The sequence below is a fragment of the Vulpes vulpes genome, chromosome 6 (assembly GCF_048418805.1).
Source record: "Vulpes vulpes isolate BD-2025 chromosome 6, VulVul3, whole genome shotgun sequence".
Classification (NCBI taxonomy): Eukaryota; Metazoa; Chordata; class Mammalia; order Carnivora; family Canidae; genus Vulpes; species Vulpes vulpes.
The window spans coordinates 128969415-128986821 of NC_132785.1; the positions used below are offsets into that span (position 1 = coordinate 128969415).

General features: G+C 59.3%; 2 protein-coding genes across 4 annotated transcripts; both read left to right on the top strand.

Annotated features, from left to right (window-relative positions):
- Positions 1 to 2300: 2300 nt before the first annotated feature.
- Positions 2301 to 4858, top strand: LOC112930331 (creatine kinase B-type-like). Its single transcript, XM_026012712.2, has 2 exons — positions 2301 to 4384; positions 4464 to 4858. The coding sequence occupies exons 1-2, from the start codon at positions 3835 to 3837 to the stop codon at positions 4640 to 4642; spliced, it is 729 nt and encodes a 242-aa protein (XP_025868497.2). The 5' UTR covers positions 2301 to 3834; the 3' UTR covers positions 4643 to 4858.
- Positions 4859 to 9635: 4777 nt separating this feature from the next.
- Positions 9636 to 14421, top strand: LBHD2 (LBH domain containing 2). Of its 3 annotated transcripts, XM_026012655.2 has the most exons (5): positions 9636 to 9687; positions 10098 to 10167; positions 11326 to 11404; positions 12942 to 13095; positions 14084 to 14421. In XM_026012655.2, exons 3-5 carry the CDS (start codon positions 11336 to 11338, stop codon positions 14182 to 14184), a joined length of 324 nt encoding a protein of 107 aa, XP_025868440.2. In that variant the 5' UTR covers positions 9636 to 9687; positions 10098 to 10167; positions 11326 to 11335; the 3' UTR covers positions 14185 to 14421. The 3 variants fall into 3 exon arrangements, with proteins under 3 accessions (XP_025868440.2, XP_025868441.2, XP_025868439.2); XM_026012656.2 differs by lacking the exon at positions 10098 to 10167 and having other exon boundaries at positions 9639 to 9687; XM_026012654.2 differs by lacking the exons at positions 9636 to 9687; positions 10098 to 10167 and having other exon boundaries at positions 10176 to 11404.
- The last annotated feature ends 2986 nt before the right edge of the window (positions 14422 to 17407 follow it).

The window sequence follows — 17407 nt, forward strand, 5'->3', positions numbered from 1 at the left end:
TTCTGCTCCAGAGCCTACAGCAATACTGAGGGAACTCCTCATTGTCTGGAAGGAGCAGGTGTGCAGGCTGGGCCAAGCAGTCAGGGAGGAGGCGTCCAGAGTCCATGGCGGGGGCGGGGGGGCACCTTGAGGGAGGAGACTAAGGCTTCACAGCAAACGCTGGAAACACTCTAAGTGCCCTGTGCATGGCGTTTTGCAGACCGACCCGCTGAGACCCCGGTGAGGCAGGACCGGGGTGGCCCCCTGTTTCAGGAGAGCCAGCTGAGGCTCGGGGAAGTGACGCAGCTGCTGGTAAAAGGCAGAGCCTGCTTCTGGTCGCAGGCACCCTGGCCCACCACGCTGCGCTGCCTTTCCTCCTTCTAAATAGGCTGGGGTCCCCTCCTGGGAAAAAAGAATAACCCCGGACACTTCTATCTGTCGAGCACTTTCCACGTAGCCTCTTGCTTGTCTGCGCTCAGTCTTGTTCTCCCTACTGAGTGTGTAAGGACACAGAGGCTCCAAGCCGCCAAGAGACCCAGCCAGGGTCTCCCAGCAAGTCAGTGGAGGAGTCAGGACTTTGTCTAAGTCTGTGTGGCCAGTGGAGGCCTGAGCAGAGACGTCCCCAGGCTGCCAGGCTGACATGTCCTGCCTGGAGTGTGGACCATGAAGAGGCCTAGAAGGGTCAGACTGAGGACACTCCTGTCCCTCTGGCCCCCCCTTCCGCCTTGTGGTTCTCAAAGTGTGGTGCCCCGACCCCACTAGCAGCATCAGTCCCTGGGAACTTGTTCGAAAAGCACGTCAGACTCGCTGACCCAGAACCAGTGGAGCAGGGGCCTCCCTATAATTCTGCAGACTCTAGACTGACTCCCAGTTTGCGACCAGGGCCTCTGTTCTAGGCCATCTTGCCCACTAACTGACCCCCACCCCGAAACAGAGGGAGGGAGTCCAGAGTGTGGTCATCTTTAGGGTGACACCTACTTTGGACACAGCCACAGCTTCACCTGATTGAGTCCAGGGGAAGACTGAACTCATTATCAAATTACCCCTTACCTGCCGAGTGGGTGAAATGCCCCCCACCTTGAGCGGATTAAGGGGTGATGCGCGGAGGGGGCGGACACCGCACTTCACCCCTTTACCATCAGTAGGATCCCTGGTAGCCCAGATCCCACCCGCTGATCTCAGAGGGTCACCTCCCGAAATCAGATTTGGACACCCTGAGCGGGTCAGGAAGCCAGATGCCAGACCCCTCCCTGCAAAGCCACGACCTGGTCCTTGTGGCCTGTACCCCGCTCCCACGCCATCCTGGCGCCCGCAGAGCGCACCCTCGGGGCACAGGGTTTGGGGGCCTCTGCTCCCAATCAGAGGCGTGCCCCGTGTGGCTGCTGTCGCAGGACACGTTTGGTGAATGTCCAGGGAGAAAACGGTGGCCCAGCCACTCGAGGACCCGCAGGGGTTGGGGTGCAGGGGGCGGGACGGACTGGGCGCGGGCCAGATTCGGGGAGTGCCCAGGTCCTACCCCCCGCCCCCCACCAATCCCCACGCAGTCCAGGGGCGGGATCCGGGCTGCCAGGCGCCCCCACCTCTCAGCCTGCTCAGCCTCCAGGCTGTTCTCTCCCCCGCACCCCTGTGCGCGGGGAGAAGGAGGACTCTGGGGTGGCCTGCGGGCCTGGAAGTCAGGAGGGTGGGAACCCCGAGTCCCCCACTCAGTTGGGCGCTATGAGCCCTGGCGCCAGCCGCTTCCCTCTCTGAGCCAGTGCCCGAGCCGGTGCCCGTGCCCAGGGCTGCGGTGAGGGCTGGAGGACCCACTGGCCTGGCCGCAGACCCTGGGGTGTGGCTCCTGTGAAGTGGAGGTGCCCCAGAGGGGTGCTCCCCACCTGCTCAGCTCGTACCCAAGTGGCCGCCTGGCCCAGTGAGCAGCAGGTACGCCCCCTCCGAACCCCAGTGTCACCTCTCGCTCAGCTCCGTGGCCCTGAGCAGGTTCCTGAGCCCTTCTGTGCCTCTGTGTCCTCCACAGGGTGGGATAATAAAGGACCATCCTTCCAGGGTCTCCAGATTGGAGAGCTCCGTGAAGCCCCCAGACAGTGCCTCGTACGCAGCAATGACGGTCCTGCGCTCCAGAACATTGCTGTGTGCGGTAAAGGGGCATCTATTTTAAACCTCACATGTGTTACACAAAGGGGGTCACGGCAGGCACCGCTCATTCACCAGCACTTCCCGGAGAAGGATCTGTCACCACCTCTGTGAACAGGCGCTGTGGCTTAGTGGGGTGGGGATGCGTGGCCATGTGTGGTGAGACCTGGGATCTCCGAGGACGGCCAGCTGGGTCCTGCCCTTTGCTCCTGGCAGGGGGTAGACCTCTGACGGCTCTAGATGTTAAAACTCTGACACCCCACCCTCACCCCACCGCCAGGTGTCCTGCCCACCCTCAGCTTCAGGGAATGGGCTGGGGTGAAGAAGCAGGAAGGGGTGGTGACCACAGTGTCCCCAGGGGTGGGCAGGCGCCGGGTGGGGTGGGCCCCGGGCTCTGCTAGCACGAAGCAGGCGGGGTGACATCTGTGCAGTGGCCTCTGCGGGCAGCGTGCCCTGGGACAGCTCCCTTCCTCCCCTGCTGCCCAGGTCAGTTCTGCAGTGGGACCAGCCTCAGGTCCCAGAGCAGCACCCGCCCCCCGTTGCCTGCCCCAGCCGTGGTCCCCACACTTGGGCTGCCTCTCTCTTCCATCCCCACCTGTCCACCAAAGTCACCTGTCCTTCAGGCCAGAAATCAAGCGCCATCACCTCCTCTCAGATCACCCAGCTACAGACCTCAGATAGGCGCGCAGATCCCCCAGAACCCGGTGGGCTGAACCCGAGCCTCCCCAGTGGAGCTCCTTGAGTGGGGGACCAGTGGGCGCCCCCCGCCTGTGAACTGGGGAGCAAGCCCCTCCCTCTGCCAGTGCACGGAGTGTGGGGTGCAGCCCGGAGTCCAGACGGCTCCACCTCCCGTTCTCCCTCTGACCACTCTCTTGAGCCTGGGTAGAGGCTGCAGGTGGCAGCGCTGCGCGGAGAAGGAGCGTCACCCATCCCCTTGGCTCCGGGGGGACCGGGAGTCTGCGCCTCCCCCACAGATTCCAGCTGGAGAAACGGACACCAGGAGACAGACTCCAAGCCACCCGAGCGGGCATCGGGCCGTGCCAGCTGAGGGGAGGGAGGCCCCCAGGCGGGTGGTCCGTAGCATGCCTTTCCCTCATCCATGGGGAGGGGGACGTGGGGAACGGGCATAGGGATGGATGGGTGTCCCTAGGTCCTCAGGTTGTGTGTGGCCGCCACCTTGCCCGCCATCACGGGGTCCCTGGACCCTAGTGGCCTTAGTCTGCGGGGCTGGGAGGGGTGCTCGAACACCTCTGTGAACACCAAACCCTGACCCCTGCAGCCCAGAGGCGGTGGGCCTGACATCCCTAGTGACACCCTGCCTCTGGTCCCCATTCACCTTGACTCCCTCACACACTCCCCACCCCTACCCCCCCAGTTCTGCACAGCACAAGTAACCCCTCCCCGTAATCCCCCCCCACACCGCCTTGTCCCAGGGCACACTGCAGGCCAAAGGGATGCTGTGGTGGTGGCTGATGGTAATGCTGGTGGCTCGTGGGTCCTACAGACTCTGGGAAGGGTGCTTTGCACTGTGCCTGGCTCCCGGGGACAGCCTCTGTTGGTGTGATTCTCTCATTACAGCATTTTAAAAACTGAAATCGGACTATTTGCTTTAGAGAGAAACATCCTGAAACTTTATGCAGTCAACCAATTTTGAGGGGCCGGAGATTTAGCATTGATGCAAGACAGGTGGAAATCTTATCGAGATGAGACAGTCAGTAGAAGGGGATGGAGGTTTTCTCTAGCAGACTTTTCATCTTAACCATCTCGAGCATCTGGCACAATGACAATAAGGCCTTCCTGGTGTGGATCAATGAGGAAGACCACCTGCGGGTCATCTCCATGCAGAAAGGGGGCAACATGAAGGAGGTGTTCACTCGGTTCTGCAACGGCCTCAGCCAGGTCAGGCCTGACTGCCCCAAGCTGGGCTCGCACAAGTGGGCTTTGGTGCCAGGGAGGGGGCAGGGCAAGCTCCAGAGCTCAGGCAGGGATGTGGGTGTCCCCACCAATTTCCCTCGCTCCAAGGGTCCCAGCTGGTCCCCCCAGGGGGCCTCTCAACCAGGGCTCTCCTCTCTTGTCAACCTCCAGATTGAAACACTTTTCAAGTCAAAGAATTACGAATTCATGTGGAACCCTCACCTGGGCTACATCCTCACCTGCCCATCCAACTTGGGCACAGGCCTGCGGGCAGGTGTGCACATCAAGCTGCCCCACCTGGGCAAGCACGAGAAGTTCCCGGAGGTGCTCAAGCGGCTGCGGCTTCAGAAACGAGGCACAGGTGAGTGGGACGGGCCGTAGGCAGTCTTCTCTCCGGAGCAGGCCCCCACCCGCCTTGCTTGACCTGGTTGTCTCCCCAGGTGGTGTGGACACAGCTGCGGTGGGTGGCGTCTTTGATGTCTCCAACGCAGACCGCCTGGGCTTCTCAGAGGTGGAGCTGGTACAGATGGTGGTGGATGGCGTGAAGCTGCTCATCGAGATGGAGCAGCGGCTGGAGCAGGGCCAGGCCATCGATGACCTCGTGCCTGCCCAGAAGTGAGGCCCCAGCCCGCACCTGCCACCACCACCAGCCCTGCTGCTTCCTAACTTATTGCCCGGGCAGTGCCCGCCATGCACCCCTCGATGTTCGCCACTTGGTGGCTGAGCCCTTAGCCTCGCTGTAGAGACTTCTGTTGCCCTTGGTAGAGTTTATTTTTGTGATGGCTACGATGTTGCTGATGCTGAAATAAACTAGGGTTTCGGCCTGCTACCAGTCTCCGAAGAAAAACAAAACAAAACAAAGCATCTGGAGCATTTCAGCCCTTGACCCGTCCTCTTCTCAGCCAGGGCGATCTAGTTAGGCTCCCTAGGACCCAGCGCACAGGGGCTCGGTCCTGGGCCTGCCTCTCACAGAGGATCAGCACGTGAGGACAGAGCGCAGGCCCATGGTGCTCTTGTCCCACCTCAGGTTATTACATGTTTCAAACTAACACCCAAATGCTGCTGTGTCGCTGCCCTGCCCCGGGCGTCCCTGCAGTGTTTTGCCCGAGAAAGGCCGCAAGAGGGCGCGCAGAGCAAACCTTCCTGGACCAGACCCGGGGTTCCATCCCCACTGAGTACCCCCAACCCCGGCAGGCTGTCCTCACCCTGGGGAAGCTTTGGAGAGTGTGTGCGCTAAGGAGGTGGTTAAGGGGATAATTCTTGTGTCGCCGCGGCCATCACCGCGGGAGCGTCAGAGACGGTTGGTCCTGACCGCACCCAGTCTGCTCTATCCTCCTACTACATGGGTCGGGTCCAGGTCCAGAAGGGGGCAAGGCCTCCCAAGGATACCCAGCAAAGGCTGGGCCAGGCCACGTAGCTCCTGCCTCCAGCTCTGTGTCTCCTGTGGGGTAGGGCCTGGGGTGGAGGCTGGGGAGGAGGAGGAAAGCAGAGGCTGAAGGTGAAGATGGGCCCCAAGGCTGACTCTGCAGGCTCACATGTGGGCCTCCAGGCCTGTCTTTAAAGACACTCCCTTGGGGATCCCTGGGTGGCTCAGCTCAGGGCGTGATTCTGGAGTCCCCAGATCGCTCCCTGCAGGGAGCCTGGTTCTCCCTCTGCCTGTGTCTCTGCGTCCCACCCCCCCACCATGAATAAATAAAATCCTTAAAAATAAATAAATTTACTAAGTTGAATTTTGTTTAAAGAAATAAAAATAGAGGGCAGCCCCAGTGGCGCAGTGGTTTGGAACCACCTGCAGCCCAGGGCGTGATCTGGAGACCCTGGATGGAGTCCTGCGTCCGGCTCCCTGCATGGAGCCTGCTTCTCCCTCTGCCTCTCTCTCTCTCTCTCTCTCTCTCTCTCTCTGAATAAATAAAATCTTTAAAAAAAATAAAAATAGAGACACTCCCCGTCCCCAGCCTGCTGCTCCACCACCACCAGAGCTTTTGCCTCAAGGGCCTTCAGCACTTCCTGAGAACCTTGTTAGCAGCAATCCCCAGGAACTGGGAGGCCCTTGTCAGCTAACACCTTGGATGACAGCTTGCATCCTCATTAACAAGCAGGAAGAGCGATCCCTACCCAAGTGGAAAGTGGCCTTTTGGGAGTTGGGGTGGCATCCCGGGAGCATGCCAGTGCACATTTTCCTGACACAAGGGTGTCTGGGTGGAAGGGTGGTGCAGTTGCAGCCACAGGCGCCACTGTGGCATTGCTGTGTGACTCTAAGGCAAACTCTTGTCCTTCTGGTTCAGGGAATCTTCAGTGGAGAAGAGTATGAATGAGGGTGTCCTTTCGCAGAACTTAGCTGACTGGAGTACTTACTTGCCTAAAACCCTCCCAGACCTCCTTCCTGTTATCATCAGGGACTCCTCATCAGGGACCCATCCCTTAGCCAGTATCCCTAATCTTGCATGACCTCTGCCAACCTTTTTCCAGTCTCACCCCTCTTTACACCCACATGATCAGGTCTCCCAAACTGCAGCCTCTAAGGCCAGATCAGGCCCCTGTCAATCCTGCTGTGATGTCCCCTCCTGGGCCTTCTCCTGGGAAATTTATGCACAGAGCTCTGCACAGAGCTTATGCACATGGCCAACAGACAGAGGCACCAAGATTTAGACACAACAAACATTTTTTTTCAGTGACACTTCACTGTGTAACTTGTTTCTTCTTTTTGGATCATCAGATTGTGAATTCATCAGACTATGAAATCGGATGGGATCTTATTCATCTGGATGATCCTAGAAGCTAGCACTAACACTGAGTAATACATGTTCAATATTAATATTTATTTAATATTTCATTTATTTATTCATGAGAGACAGAGAGAGAGGCAGAGACGCGGGCAGAGGGAGAAGCAGGCTCCATGCAGGGAACCCAGTGCGGGACTCGATCCCAGAACTCTGGTATCGCAACCCAAGGTAAAGGCAGATGCTCGATTACTGAGCCACCCAGGTGCCCTAATATTAGTATTTATAACAAATGTTTAATTTATGAGTGAGTGGGTGAAAGAATGGTGAGACGATGAGTGGGTGAGTGAATGATGGAAATGGGTGGTAGAGAGAAGTAAGAAAGGTTAACTATGTGTATGGATAACATAAGGATATAAGGATAATGGATGAATGCATAGCAGAATGATGGGTGGATGGAATACTAGATGGATGTGTGGTAGGGGACGAATGACTGGATGGAGAGGTGAATCATGGATGAAAGATGGATGCAATGGTAGAATGTGTGTGTGTGTGTGACATGGATGAGTGTATAAATAATGGTTGGATAAGTATCAGAAGCATGGTAGGCACTAGATGGATGGATGGAAGATGGTGAATGGTGGATGCCTTTACATAATAGTAATTGGTTAAGGAATGAGCAGATTAGACTATAGGTTGTTGGATGAAGAATGGATGGATGTGGACGCTAAACCGATAGAGTATTGGATCCTGAGAGAATCAATAGATAGAGGATGAATTGCAGGTGGTAGACAATGGATGTTTGGTGGGTGGATGAATCATGGAAGCATAGAAGGATGGTGGATAAATAAAGTGGATGACTGTGACGGATCTATCCATAGAGAATGGATGGATCAATGGCAGATAAACACGAATGGATATATGATTGATGGATAGATCATGATGGTGTAGAGGGGGCTGAATGGTGTGTGAATGGAAGGAGAGATGACAAATAAACGAATAGTTGCTGGGTCAATGGATAGTGGTTTGTGTACTGTGGAAGTGTAGATGGGAGGTGAGTGGTGAATAAATAATGAGTGGGTGGATCCTGGAGAGCTAGATGATGATTAGGGGATGGATGGATGACAATTAAATGACAGATGGCTATATCTTGGGAAATGGATGCCTGAAAGGTGAATGGTGAAGCGGAAGATGGTGGAGAGATAGTGAATGGATGGTATATGGTGAGTGGTGTATGGTAAATGCATGGTTTAATGTGTAGGTGGAGGAAGATCGACACATGGCAAGTGGATGGTGAATGGATAATGAATGAATATGGGTATTAAACAGGTAGTGAGTAATGGGTGGGAGTTGATGCAGAGATGATAAACGGATGGATCATGGATGAATTGTAATGGTGGATATTGGGATCCTTGGGTGGCGCAGCGGTTCGGCGCCTGCCTTTGGCCCAGGGCGCGATCCTGGAGACCCGGGATCGAATCCCACATCGGGCTCCCGGTGCATGGAGCCTGCTTCTCCCTCTGCCTGTGTCTCTGCCTCTCTCTCTCTCTCTGTGACTATCAAAAAATAATAATAATAATGGTGGATATTTATCGTGGATGAATGCTTGTTGCTATCTCTCTACTCTATCTCCAGCATCCAGCACCTAGAACAATAGTTGGCTCATAGAAGGCGCTCAATAAATTTTCTAGAATGGATAAATATGGATGGGTGGTAGATGATACCTGAATGGGTTTTGGATGAGTAGCAAATTATGGCTGGATGATGGATAGGTGGATAGAGGATATTGTGAGATAGACGATGAAGATATGTGATGGGTAGGGATAAGAGTAGGGTGGATGGCAGATGGCTAGTGAGTGGATGGGTGGCAGGTTGTAGTTCATAGAAGTATGAATGGAGGAGTGATGGTGAGTGATTGATACTGAATTGTAGATGGAAGAATTGTGGCTGATTGGAGAGATGGAGACTAGTGGATAAATCCACATAAATGGGCAGTAGATAAATGATAGATTGGTTAATGACAACCAGACATATGATGGATGGATAAATGAATGATGGATGGTTGTTAAATATTGATGGAAAATGGTCAGATAGTGAACGGGGGGTGGATAGGTGGTAGATGGATGAATGGTGAATTAATGTTGGACTGGTGGGTATTTTCATAGTGTATAGTTGCCTGGTAAATGGTGTGGGTGGTGAATGGATGGATGCATGACTGATGGATGGAGGTTGGATCGTGGGTAATGGCTGGGGTTGGATGGTAAATGACTGTGGGGTGGTGGTTAGATAGTGACTGGTTGGTAGAAGATACATGAATAGGGGGTGCAAGGTAGGTGATGGTTGGATGAGTGGATGCTGAATGGTGGACCGTGGATGTTGGCTGGAAGCTGGTTGTTAGATAACTGATGGTGGGTGTTAGATGCTGGATGGTGGAAGGGTGGGGAATTACGTGGATCAGAGGCTGCGCATCCCGGCCTCAGGCGCCAGGTTTGGACACTAGACTGAAAGAAACTGCCCCAGGACTCTTGTTCCTTTTGGGGAATGGGATTGGGGATGAAGATGGGAGGAAGTGGTGCAGTCACACACACACACACATACACACGCACACGCACACGCACACGCACACACACACACAGACACATGCCTTCACCACATTGGCCATCCCACTTGGGTCTTTTCCTTCTCTTCACTCCTTCAAATTGGAGGGTGTCCTCTTTCCACTTATCTGGCCGCACCGAATTCTGACACTTCCCCCCAATTCCTGAACCTCCAACCTGAGGCCTGGAGTCTCTAGGGACTGGGATCATGAGGTTTGGTCACAGGGAGGCTACTGGTGGCAAGGAAGCGCCTGTGCGGGGAGGGGGGGGAGCGGGGCGGGGGCGGGGGGAACCCAGGCTGGCAGCTCCCAGCAGCCCGGCGACCCGGCAGCAGCCAGCACCGGAGGGTGAGTGTGAGCGAGGCGCCCCCTCCCCACCCTGGTCCCAGCCGCGGCCCCCACCCCGTGCGCCCTGGCAGCCGATGCCGCGTGGCTGGAGCACAGGAATGCGGAGGTTTGGGGGGCTTGACCCCAGCTCCCCCGGGGAAAGAGGAGGGCGTGGGCGCCGCGCTTTGGGCTAGAGCTGGGGGGGGGGGGGCTGCGCGCCGCGCACCTGCTTGCACACCTGGGCGCCTGCGAAGGTGTGGGTGGTGGGAGCCCCTGATGGGCGAATGGACTCGGAGCCGGGCAGCAGGAGGCAGCCCTTAGAGACCTGCGGCTGCCGGCCTGGCTCTGTCTCTCTCTTCTCTTTCTCTATCCCTCTGCCCCCCCCCCTTCCATCTGATCCCTCTGGGTCTGTTTCCCTCTTCTCTCTCCAGTCCTGTCACCTCTGGTTTGTCTCTGTGGCTGGTTTTTCTGCCTTCCCTCTGGGCTCTTTCTGGAATCTGTGTGAGTCTCTGGGTCCCATCTCCTGGTCTCTGTCCTGGCTGCTCCCGGCTCTGGCTGAGGTTCTGTGTCCTGGGAGGAGATTGGGGCAGAGGTGGGGGAGTGGGGGGCTCCTATGGAAGGTCTGACGAGGGAGCATCCAATCCCAGAGGGAGGGTAGGGCTGGCTTTCTCCGGCTCTGGGATTGGGTGGAGGCATCTGGCCCCCTCCCAGCCTTCCCTGGGTCTCAGCAGGACCTGAACCAAACTGAGCTGGGTTTGGGTGAAAGAAAGGTGGGATCCCAGAATAGCAACCCTCCCCCTTTGCTGGGTGCCCACAGGACCCCCGCCCCCACAACCCGCAAGGCCTCCCAGGCATCCTGTCCTCCAGGTTGGTACTGTCCCTCTGCCTGGCTCCTTCCCAGCGCTCCCTGCGCCCTCCCAGCCAGCGCCAAAGTTAGACCCCACCCCCACTCCTGCCTCTGGCCAAGTGCAGGTGGAGAGTTCAAGGCCCAAGGCCGGGGCCAGCGAGACCCGCCAGGGCCTCTCTTCCCAGAGCTCTTGCCCTGCTGTCTCGGGCTGGGCTCCCTCGCCCTTGCGCTGGCCTGGGCGGACATGGCCAAGTGCAGGCGGGATGCTGGTTTCCGCTTGGCTGTGGGTAGAGAGGGCCCCGCCTCGAGTGTGTGAGGGGTGTCTGCTCTCGGAGACGACCTGGCCATCTTTGCCTCTGCTGACTTGAACCTGACTCATGCTGCCCTCAGCCTCCTGGCTCAGAAACCTGTTCCCTGATCCCGGTCCCCTGATCTCTGTGCCCTCCCCTAGCCGTTCCCTGTCTCAGAAGATCCTCTCCTCCCCCCTGGCCTGGCTGCCTCCTGCTCAGCCCTGGGCCTCAGATCAGCAGGAAGCCTTCACAGGTCTTAAGGCTGAGTGGGCTTCTCCGATCCGCCTCTGCCCCTCTGCAACCTGGGCATGTTGTGCGGTGCCCATCTAGTGCCCCCCGCCCCGATGGTGGCTTTGGGCAGGGAGCCGTGGTGAGAGAAGTCCAGCTGAAGCAGTGGACAATGCGCCCAGGGTCGGGTCGGTACAGGCTGGAGCAGTCTGAAGCTTCCAGAAGGAGAGTGGACTCTAACATCTGTCCCACGGCAGACACCTTGTTTCTCCCCGTCTTCGTGCACCCCAACAGCAGCAACAGCATGACTGCCCCCCAGCCTGCCATGCCAGAGCTAAGCCCAGCTGAGGAGGCTGGAGGCCCAGCAGGAAAGGTATGTAGTTGGGGCCCTGGGGTCTGCCAGCCATGGGGGACAGGGGAAAGACAGCCTCAAGCCCTGGCCCATGAGTTGAGGCATGCCTCAGTTTACCCATCTGTGTGAGAGAGGTGGTCGCTCCTCTATAGAAGTCTGGTGCATAAAGCAATTGAAAGCCGAGCCTCCCTGGCTTTCTCGGCACCCCTTCTGGACCTCCAGGACTCCATGGTTCACGCCCCAAAGCAGTTGGCTCTCTGCTGGCTGAGGCAGTGCCACATCCCCCTGGCCTAGGCCCCTAGTTTTTTCGGGGTGGTGTTGATACTGCCAAAAATAAGGCCCCTACACAAGGGGTGCAGTCTTGATGCTGTGAGTTCTAGAGCTGGGACATTGTCATTGTTGGCCGTGCTGGAGGGCAGTGGGGCTGGACGGGGGAAGCAGCCCAGAGTCACAGAGAGGGGTCAGCCTCCCTGGCAAGACAGATGGATGGCAAGCCCTGCTGGCCTGGACCTCCCCCAACCCACCCCCGTGGCACACTCTGGGCAGAGGAGCACCTCTGGCTGGGGGTCAGCAGGACTTCGAGGAGGAGGACAGGAAGGAGAGTGGCCGGGGGGTGGAGTTCCAGGAGAAAGGAGCCCCTGGGCTGGCAGTGTGCGCAGGAGGAGCCAGGATGGCCCAGGGGTTGGGAGCATGGCGAGGTCCCCGCTCTGCTGTTCCTCTGATTCCACAGGAGTCACAGCCCCATGAGGTCAACTGCTGTACTTGGTCAAAATGCCGATTCCTGGGCCCCCACCCAGGAATGTGCATTTAAACACACGTTTCTACGGTGGCGTTCAGGGCCCTGTAGCACAATCCCGCAGCTGAGTGCCTCCTCAGGGAGCCAGGCAGCAGGCAGCTCCCCTACATCAAGGAGTTGGGAGGCGGGGGGCAAAGTCAGGGACCTGGGGCAGGGCAGGCGTCGGTGCTGCCGTGACATTAGGGCCAGCAGGCTGTGTGGCGACAGTGGCAGCTTGGGCCTCTACCTCGGAAGGCCTTGAATGGGAGGCGGAGACGCTGAGGGCACCCGGCGGGCTTGGGGAGGCAGCCCCTGCACACTCCTGTGGGCACCGAACAATGAGCCCAGAGCAAGCCCAGAGAGCCTGGGGTTGCCATGGTAACAGCTTCCCAGCTCTTTGGAGCTGGGGAGGAGACCAAGGGCCCAGCAGAGGCGACCCCAGGAAGGGGCTACGCAGGATCTGGGGGACAGTGGTGATGCACAGGAGCACGGGGCTCACTCACGGTGTCGCCTCTTGGGCCTCAGGCTCCTGTCTGTGAAATGGGCCTAAGGGCTGAGCCCAGATGGGTCCTTTGGTGCTCCAGGTACTGAGTGCTCCAGCCCCAGTGGTGGGATGGGGAGGGGGCACCTGCACCCCTCTACCCCCTCCATATGTTCTCTCCTGCCCTGAAGCTTGGGCAGGGAGGGCCCCAATCCTCCCAGTGAACAGAGTGCAGGACGGGTGTGGGGGGAGCAGGGACCCCAGGGCTTGGCGCCACCCTGACCCCTGCCCACCCCCTGCAGGCTGCGGTAGGTGCCCGGGAGAAGGGCCCTCGGCTGGGCCAGCGGCTGCCCTCCATTGTGGTGGAGTCCAGCGAGGTGGGCTCTGTGGAGAGTGGGGAGCTGCGTTGGCCTCCTGAGGGTGCCCTGAGGGGGCCAGCCCAGAGCCAGGCTGCTGGTGAGTGAGGGGCTGCCTATGGGGGTACAGAAGCAAGGGCTCCTCCCGCACACTCCTGCAAGCAGGGCCCTCCACCCCTGCAGCCCGGGCACACATCACTCCCATTTGCTCACCCTCTGAGCCTCTGCTTGGGCACTGGGAGCCTCTCGGCCTCCACCCTCCTCTGTCCCATGCCCCCTCCCCTCGGCACTTGAGGACCCCATCCACTGAGGGGCCTGCGAGGTGCCCACTAAGGGTGCTGGACACAGGATTACCCGCCCCCACTCAGTTCCTCATCCTCTTCTTTCCCTCCCCATTCATTGCCTTGGGAGCAAGTGTGCGTTCAAAGGGCCTAGGAAAATTGAGGGGGGCTGGCGAGCAGGCCCAGCCCAGGTGCCCATGAGGTAGGGAGATGGGCCAGCCTGGTGGCAGGCTCCTGTGCTGCCCAAGGAAGCTTCTGGGAGCAGGAGGATGTGTGGGCAGGAGAGGGGTCTCCCAGAGGCCAGGCGTGAGGCATGGGACAGGCAGCAGGCGGGCAACGGGGACCTCCATGGGGGGCACATGAGGAGTGAGCTGTGCCCTGGGAAGCTTCGTCCCCTGGGAAGTGTGTCTCCTGAAGAGGCAATGAACTTGGCCTCCACTGGGGCCCCTAGCACCCTGCCTGCCCTCTGCCCCTCCTCGGATGTCAGCCCCCCGGCAGCTTGGGCCCAGAAGCGGCCTGTCCGGGCCATAGCCCTTACCTTTTCCCAAAGCCTCCTCAACACCTCCCCTTCCATCCGGGGACCGGCCCTTGGGCAGCACTGGAACTCAGGCTCCGGGGAGGGTCTCCGGGTCTGCCCTGGTCTTCTCGTCAACCTGCCACCTCCTTGCTCTAATAGACATGCCAGGGGAGGGGGTACTCCCACCCCTGGACCCCACCTGCCTGGCTGAAGCACCCCTCCACCCCATTTCCTTGCAAGCTTGTCAGAAATGCAGCCCCACTGACATGGAGGTCTTTGTGTCTCTGCAGCCTCCTCACCGAGTGGGCCGGGGGTGCCAGGGAAGGCTCCAGACGATGCTGGCAGTCAGCATGCCAGCAGCAAGGTGCAGGCCCGCCAGACCGCCCAGTGAGAGGACAGAGCCGTGGCCGGATTCTGCTGGGGGGGGGGGTGTCCTGCCAACCTTGCCCCTGCTCGCTGACAGCTGAGAGGGCCTCAGCCCCAGGGAGCAAGGAGAGCCGGGCCACTGCCTCCTGCTCACGGGGCCTGGCCGGGACCACAGGCCTGCCCTCTCCCACCCGCAGCCCGGGGTCTGGATCACACTCCCTTGTCCTGTGATTTGAAGCAGAAATAAAGGCTCTTCCTGGTGGTTGGTGGGTTGCTAGGGACTCAAGGGGCTGGGGGTAATTTCGGTTTTGTCATGGCTTTCCAGACAAGGCCCTTGACTTGGAGCCCAGGCTGAGCAGGCCAGAGTGCCAAGTGAGCGCCCACTCAGGTGTTGTACACTGGGGGCAGGGGCGGGGGTGGCTGGTGGGGCTGCTCAGGGGCCAGCAGCTCTGTCTGGGGCCTTCTGCTCTGCTCTGCTTGCCTCAACCAGGACCACCCAAGGCAGGAGCAGCTTCCTCTGGGTGACCTCCTACCTCTCCCTGGGGCCTCCAGCTCTGGCTCTGTCTCGCCCCACCTCTCTGGGTGCATTGGGCCCAGGAATGGCCCATGGGATGGGGAGTCCCCACTTCACAGATGAGCACACTGAAGTGTGAAGAGGTGCTCAAGGCTAGTCCTGGCCCCAGCTGGGATAGGCTCCCTGGGGCTGGGTGGGGAGGCGCCTCTTCCTGTCCACATGAGGATCCTGTCCCTCCACGGGGCCCAGCGACATTGTCTCTTGGTTCTGTCTCACTGCACAAGGGGAGCCCTACTGGCTGTTTGGGGCTAGTACGGGGCTGGGGGGGGGGTGGTCAGAGGGGGGCAGAAACCTGATCACTGCCTGGCCCCAGGTGCACCGCCCTCCCTACCGTCCCCCCTCTCTGGTTCCTGCCCTTGGCTAGCCTGACCCAGGCCAGGGCAAGCTCGGGACCTGGCAGGAGGCTGCCCTGCACAAATGTTAGCTCAACAAAGTCCTCGGGTCCAGGCAGGGTGGGACAGAGCCCTGGTGAGCTTGGAAGGACAGGCAGGAGACACAGGCCCCTCTGTTCTTTCCCAGAGGCCTTGCTAACCTCAAGGATGAATAAGGCGCTTTCTCCAGCACGCCTTCCTTCTAAAAATAACCCACCCCCCAAACGCCGGAGAAGTGGGAGGCAGGGGTGCTGCAGCTTGCCTGGCAGCCTGTTTAATTTTAACCCTGTGGCCCCATGGGCCATGTCCACAGTCCCAGGTGCCTCCCCTGGTCTCTAGCTTAGAGACTTCTGTGGTTCCCCCCGGGCATGGGAAGGGGGCAGACATTTCACAGGAAGCCCTGCCAGGACCTGCTGACACACGGGACGTGGTGCAAGGGACGTGGTACAGGGGATGTGGGCAAACAGGAGTGATTTCTGTATTCCTGGTGCGGACTGTGGTGGGGGGTAGGGTGTCATTTACTGAGTGTCATCGGAGCCCCTCCCAGTGTGACACCCATTTATACACCACTTTCCCAAGGTCCCACAGCTGACGAATAGCTGAGCTGGGACGGAATCCAGGGTCCCCCGAGACCCGGGCCGGAGCGGTCCCCACATGGAGCCCACCACCTACAAGGGCAAGTCTTGCACGGAGATGACCCATAACTAGAGGTCCCAGGACCTGGCTGTGCCCAGTGGGCCTGGGGGCGGGGGAACCACACCCGCGGAGGCAGCTCAGTGGGGCAGGGCAGAGATCTGCTTGCCCCCCCGAACGCGGGCCCCCAGACTGCAGCCAGTCCCTTGAAGACGGGCCCCCAGCCCACTCACCCTCACTCGCAAAGGCTGATGTCTGGGGGAACCGTGATAACGGCAGGAGACAGGGTGACGGTGCCAGAACTGGGTGCCCCGCCGTGTCCCCTGAGGCCCCGCCCCCAGCAGGTGCGGTTGACTTGGGAATCATCCTGCAGCTCCCATCTCTGTGGCAGGGGTTGGGGTCACTGCCTACCGCAGGTCGGAGATGGGCCCCCTAAACTGCAGTGTTCCCTCGGAGAGAGGCGCCGTCCCCCGGCCCGACCCAAAGCCAGTTAGGGGCAGAGGATGGAGCCAGGCTTCCTCTCTCTGACTGTCTGTGCCTTGGTCCCGGCCGCGTGTGGGTGAAATTTCCAGCTCTGGCATCTGCATTCGGGGTGTGACAGCCTGGCTCCCCAGGAACCCCTGGGACAGGCAAGCATGTGAGAGTCCCTCCCCGGCTCTTCCCCACCCGGGAGCCAGGTCCTCTGCTACGGGCCCCGTTCAACGCCAACAACAGCTCCACTCTATGGAGGAGTAAACTGAGGCTCCGAGTCACGCACGGGCCTCTCCGAGGCTGTGCGACCCCGGGGGCGGGTGCACCTGGACTGTGCTCTGCCTGAGGTCCCCAGTGGGGCCTCCCCCTCCCAGCTGCCCTGTGCTCTGCCTTCTCCTGACCCCGACCCCACCAGCCCTGTGGACTTTTCCAACGGGGTTTTACTGAGACAGTCGGGGAATAGCAACGTGCAGACAGGATGAAGGAAACAGCACAGTTTCGTGCCGAAAAGTGGGCACAGGCCAGGGTGGGCGTGGAGGAGAGGCCCGGGAGCAACCCCCAGGCCCTGGCCACCACCAGCGTCTCAGGGGCCCATCTCTGGAGAGGAGGCGACTCATAATGAGGGCACCCTGATGTGCCCTGTGACCTGGAGACCAGGAAGGTCAGACTGAGGACCCCCCGGTGTCTGGCAGGGCCTGACCCTGTGGAAAGATCCAATCCTCAGAGGCAGAAACCGGAGCTGGAGGCCTGGCGTCTGGCTCGCCAGCTGCTGGCCAGGAGCAGGTTTCCGTGCCTCTGGGTCGGTGTTCCAGGGCAGTGAGGGAGGATGCTTACTCCCACTGAGGAGCCCCGGGCAGTCATCGGGGGTATCCCCTCCCCTCCCTCAGTTCTGACTGCTGGAGGCACGTGGGACAGCAGGCCAGCGAGCAGACCAGCCCGAGCTCGGGGAAAGGCCCATCCAGCCCGCTGGGCTTGAGCTGGGACTCTTAACGACCGTATTTCACGGAGGGGTACCCAGGGATCAGGGGACTAATCACTCGAGTGGTAAGTCAGAGGACTTCCTGGAGGAGGTGTTGGCCTCTCTGGGTCCAACCTGATCTGTCTGCAGCATCTCCGGTGCCTTCCAGTCTGTTCTGGGCTGAGTTTTGTCCTCAAAAACTTCTTACATTGAAGTCAAAACCCCCAGTAGTACCTCAGAA